This window comes from Atta colombica, unplaced genomic scaffold (assembly GCF_001594045.1).
Source record: "Atta colombica isolate Treedump-2 unplaced genomic scaffold, Acol1.0 scaffold65, whole genome shotgun sequence".
Taxonomy (NCBI): Eukaryota; Metazoa; Arthropoda; class Insecta; order Hymenoptera; family Formicidae; genus Atta; species Atta colombica.
The window spans coordinates 642467-648511 of record NW_017259556.1 but is presented as its reverse complement, the minus strand read 5'-3'; the positions used below and the strand labels follow the sequence as shown (position 1 = coordinate 648511).

General features: G+C 26.9%; 1 protein-coding gene across 1 annotated transcript in view; it reads right to left on the bottom strand.

Moving 5' to 3' along the window:
- The window catches only part of LOC108692198 (dynein assembly factor 1, axonemal homolog), an 11622-nt gene extending 8145 nt beyond the window's left edge, over positions 1–3477 (bottom strand). Inside the window, exons 1-2 of the mRNA XM_018200356.1 lie at positions 3337–3477; positions 165–2242 (exon numbers count right to left, since the gene is read on the bottom strand). Of these exons, the coding sequence (XP_018055845.1) occupies positions 165–2242; positions 3337–3477 (2219 nt within the window). The remainder of the gene's footprint in view (positions 1–164; positions 2243–3336) is intronic.
- Positions 3478–6045: the final 2568 nt, after the last annotated feature.

Here is a 6045-nt window from a genome sequence, read left to right as displayed (position 1 = left end):
ACTATTAATAATAATAATAATTATTTATCTAATAATAATTATTTATTATTAAATCATTTATTAATAATTATTTATTAGTATTAAATTAAATGATTAAGTATTAATATTTTATTAAAAATTGTTAATTATAATGATTAAATTAAATTATTATTTCGAGAGCTTACCTAACGCCATGCTTTTTTTCGTCAAAGTCATAGACTTTTCCTTTAATGAACGTCCTTTCTGGTTCCTTCCACTCTTCCATGAAAAAATCGTCGGATTCCGAATCAATTTTAATCACCATTGTATCGTCTGTCATTTCTAATATTTCATTTGAAAATTCCTCACTTATTTTTTCGTCGTCTTTAGACTTATTTTTTATTTCTTTATCGATATCCGTGCCATTGTAAACTTGCATTGATTCCGATTCCAAAGTCAATTGAATCTTCTCTAAATCCGTTACAATAATTTTTTGATATTCATCCATAAGTTTCTTATGCTCTTTTATTTCATCCTCTAGTTCTTTTTCTAATTCTTCGATTTTCAATTTTTCAGCTATTTCGGGCTTCGTTAAAGGAACTTCTGGATCAATCTGAACCTGAAACTCGCTGAGACTGTCAAAATCATTGGCGACATTCTCTGGAGTTTTTAATTCATAAGAATCATTATCAGATCCAAAAAAAGTATAATTATGATCAGCAACGAGTTTGTCAATTTCCTCGAATTTCTTCGATAGTGTCTCTAGCGATACATTCTTACGATTTTCTATTTTCTTCTTTTCTTCTGCTATCTTCTCCAAAGTTTCCCGAATCTCAATGCGTGATCTAAGACGATCTGAACATGTAATTTCAGCTAATTTTTGCAAATTATGTTCAACAATGTCAGATTTCGAGACTGCAATCTTTTCAATCGTATTTGTTGAATTTATCTTGTTATCTTTAATCTCAATTAAATCGATTTCTTTTTGACTTATTGTTTCATTTATTCTTTCATGCTCTTTATCATCTCTTACTTTTTCCGCATATTTTTCCGACGAATTGTTTTTGTCGTTCGAATTTTCAGTTATCTGATTAACAATTGCCTCTGACTTTTCCCAATATGGACTGTCAGTTAATATTTTCTCTGCTTCCTCAATAGTTTTTAATATATCTTCTTTCGCTATGATAGTCTCGGAAACGACGCGATGACATGGGAAAAATTCGTTTTCTCGAAATTCCTTAATTACACGTTTGCTACTTGATTGTATGGAATCTGCACTCGAGATTTCGCATATCGTTGAACGTTGCTGAAAATCTGCGGCATGACAGCAACTTTCGATAATTTTCTTCATTACGTCATCGCAATCATCTTCCATTTTCGCAGATAAGTCTTCTATCATTTGTTCCTCCGTCGCAGATAAATCTTCTATTATTCGTTCCTCCGCCGCAGATAAGTCTTCTATCATTCGTTCCTCCGTCGAATCGTAATGCTCATCGTCACTAGTGTACAAAAGATTCTTGATTATTTTATCCATTTTCTTTATCTCTGTAATCGTTTCTTCGATACGGTCTTTTTCGGTACATATACTTAACATATGATTCGCGTTCTCTTCCATACATTTCGAGAGATCGATGTCATTTTTAAAGTAATTCTCGTTATTACTTATAAAATAGTTGTCAGATTCTATTGCTGAAACTGAGTTTTGTATGTCTAATTCTTCTTGAAGAGAATCTTCAATATTTATACATGTAACATTCTGTGCAAACTTCATCTCTTTATTTTTTGTGTCTTCTTCAATAATTTTACAAGTGACACCGTTTCTTTCAGGAATATTCTGCGAATTAATAAAATTCTCAGCAATTAATTCATTAGTAGAGATTCCCGAATCGATGAATTCTTCTTTCCCATATCTTACTCGACATATCTTTTCATGCACCGAATCAATGTTGAGACTATCTCGAAATTCTGTTAAATTGTTCAAAGAATTTGTATGTTGATCATCCGTGATCAAAAATTGATTTTGAATTGTTTTCTCTATATCTTCGGAATCTTCTTCCTGAACTATCTTGTCGTTGCAATCAAAATATTCGTAAATGGAAACATCACAATCATTTATACTAGAATTAAAATAAGACGGATTTTCGTGATTCAAATCGAATATTTGATCGACATTATTTGTTTCTGTTTTTTCACTTCCGCATAAATTTTCACATTTTTTTAATTCAAATTTGGTCTTCACAGTGTTGTTTAAAACCTTGCATTCTGTTGGACAATCCATGACTATCTGTTTGCCAATACAAATGGACTATTTTCTTTTTATTTTTTTATGAACAGTAAATAATTCTGTATTCTAAAAAATATGGACTTGGATTTAACGCTACAGATGACAAATATAATATTCACTATATTGATGTTGATATAAACACCAACATCAAGAAAATGCCTATTTATATGTTTCTTTTTGTGCAAAATTATTAATTTTACTCAATCAGAATTTTGGTCAATATCTTATATGTATATTAATAAGCGTTATATGTATAAAATTTTTAATTAAAAATTTTAATAAATAATATCGGTACAACTATTTGACATTATAATAGCAGTAATAGTGACCATCTCAGTTTTTACAATTTATTTCAAACAAAATATCTAACAAATTCTTGAAATATATTAATAAATCTAGTTTTCGTAGGAATTTTTTAAAGTTATAATTTTTTTATAATAAAAACTGAACAATTTTTAATGAAAAATTGCACTTTTTAATTTTAGAAGTCTACTTTATCAAAATTGAAAATGTTTAAAATTGGCTACAACAAAGATAGATTTATTAATGTTTTTTTATCAAAAAATTTATTGAGTTTTATTTCAGATAAACTGTAGTATGAAAGTTTCAACGGTTACCATAAACTATTATTGCTGTAGATAAGCTTCAACAGTTGTTCCAGCACTATTTGTTAATATTTTTATTAAAAATTGTATGTGATATTGTACTATACGTGTAAATGTGTAAAATATTGATCAAAACCCTGTTTGTCCAAAGTTGATAGGTTTCACAAAAAAATTCATAAAAATAAGCATCTTTTTGATATTTCTGGATGAATGTCCTTTAAATCATGATGTTAAATCCATCATGTTGCTATTTTATATCAATACAACAAGAATTATATAAACATTACATATGGTATTAAATCCCCATCCACATTTTTTAGAGTACGTGAGCAACAATAAGATACAAAAAAGTTTTAATCTTTAAATTCATATTTATATGAAAGCATAATCGGCGTTACAAGTATTGTAATTATATTGTGTAAAATATGAGAAAAAATATGAAGCGTTAAAACATTATATAAAAAAGAAAGGTTTTGTAGTAAAATTTACCTTGTGTTCGGATACAGGAGATGCATTCGTATTAATAACGTACGATACAGAAGTTTGGCTGTTATTATCCTCTGCTGGGAAGTTGAACGAGAGCTCGTGTGTGTTGTCCAATGCTTTATTACCGAGTTTAAAAACATTCATGATTAAGTGTAGTAGTTTTGTAATTGAATCTTTCTGAGAATCTATGAAAATGCGGATCGCGAATTCGAGCTAAAACTGACGTGACCGATCATTGAAAACAAGAGCACGGCGCCATGGTCACCGTTAGTTATAAGTTGTTTAGTCGATAGGATAGGATAGACCATCTTCGCACTCTTCAAGGTGATTCGACCATGATACATACGTTGCATTGTGTAACTTATCATTTTTCAACTTGTCAGATTTTTAAACAATTTAAGAAATTTACATTTTACCATGATATAAGAATACCAGGTGTAACATTCCTTTAGATGCGCAATCATTCAAACACTTTTGACCAATCAGAAATTGATCCTAAATCTTCAAAACTTATAATAAAGCATTTATTGGAAATTTGCCGCCAATTAGAAATTGGTTCTATCAATTCAATCGTTATTATATGAAATTATTTGCACTGTTAGAAATGTAACCACGAGCTTCCTTTACATGTACATAAATGTAAGCTCATTATGAACGAAATTAAAAGTAATGAATGATTTAACTGAAAATTAAGTTACAGTAGCTACTTAAATATAATGAACATTAAATTTTCATGAAAAGTACATTAAATTTAATGTACACAAATATATTTTTCAGTTATTAATACAAATTTATTATAATGTCATGAAATCAAGTTGTGCAACTTAAAAGTATATTAAATATAATGAAATTTTTATAAAATGATTGAAATATAACAGAGCAATAGGAATCAAGCATGTAATTTTCGCATGTGCGAACCAATACAATTAACAAAACAACTTTAATAATAATTAATCTGCTTACATGTTTCGGCTTACTTTTGAGCCATCCTCAGAAACAATATGATATTGTAATTACAAAAAATTTTTTTACAAACTAATTTATTTCAATAAGCCATCTCCACTTATTAACGGAAACTATAATAACGGAATATATAAAAATGAACTCTAATAACAATCTAAAATGTATTAAAATTATTAAAAGGTAAATTTGTTGGCAAGAACGATTTATTGTAAAATAATAGAAGGTAACTCACTAAAACAAAAATTCATCATATCGCATCATTTAAATTCTATCGGTTTAGTCAAAAATTAGTCTTTGAGCGAATCAGTGTCAATTATATTGAAATTCATGAATAACTTTTAATACACCTATAACGTTAATTGCAAAGAAAAAGAAAAAAGAAGCGAAAAACTCTGATATTAATTATAGTCCAAACGGATCATATCAAAACCAAAACTGAATTTTTAATAATCTTAATGTAACAAAGAATGGCTGACAATAACAACGCTGAAATTTTTAAGTGTATATCACTATTATTAGAAATGTAACCATGTACGAGCTTTCTTTATATATAAATGAACGAAATTAAAAGTAATGAATAATTTAACTGAAAATTAAGTTGCAGTAGTTACTAATGAATGTATAATGAATGAGTGTACATTAAATTTCATAAATTTTTATGAAAAATACATTAAATTTCATGTATATTACATATACACAATAACATGTACACAAATATACTTTTCAGTTATAAATATATTAAATTTATATGTAATGTAATGTAATGAAATTAAATTCAAAACAAATTGCTGTTGTAAAACAAATTGTAAAGGTACAATATATTAAATATCATGAAATTTTTCACAGTGATTCTATACACAATGGATTTTATATTTATTAGGCTGTGTTCCAATACATTGTTTTTAAATTGAAATGTTTTTTATTTAATAATTAACTATTAATGTACACTGGTGAATGAAATTCAAATTCTATATAACTGAGAAGAATCTATTAATGTACATATTAATGAAATTTAAATTTGTAATAACTTAAAGGTAAACGTATATTAAAATTTAATGTACTTTCACGTTTACTTATATTAATAATATTTAAATTAATCCTATAATACGTTAATGCTTAACGTTTAATTTACGTTTCTTACATTTCATTAACATGTAAATTAATTTTCAGTGACAGATCTCTTACACTTTATTAACGCGTAAATTGATTTCTATAATATTATATTCATTAATTTTAATGCACACGTTCATTATATTTAAGACTAGTGTTTTAAATTTGAGTTATTACCATAAAACTACTAGTATAAAACTAATATATAATAGTTTTTATATAATAGTTTTCAGTTACATAATCATTCATTACTTTTAATTTCGTGTATAACCAAGCTTCCTTTACATGATACTTAAAATTCAAGATTTCTAACTATTGTCAAAACTGAAAATATAAATTATAAGGAATTTCGTTATGAATTAAGTAACATGTTGAAGTAACTGAAAAATGAATGGTTTAACTTTTTCTAACTTAAGTTATATAGTTTACATTGCGTATGTTATACATTTTCTGTATAGGCAGTGTGTATTGTTCTAAGGATGTGCGATTTTTAAAATTATGCATTGCAATTGCGATTTTTTTTTAAAATCACAATGAATGTTATATGTATTTTCATATGTGTATATTATATATTTATTCGACTGCTTACTTATTATTTATTAAAGAGTTGTAGTAAGTTCAGAGCAATAACAGTTGAAT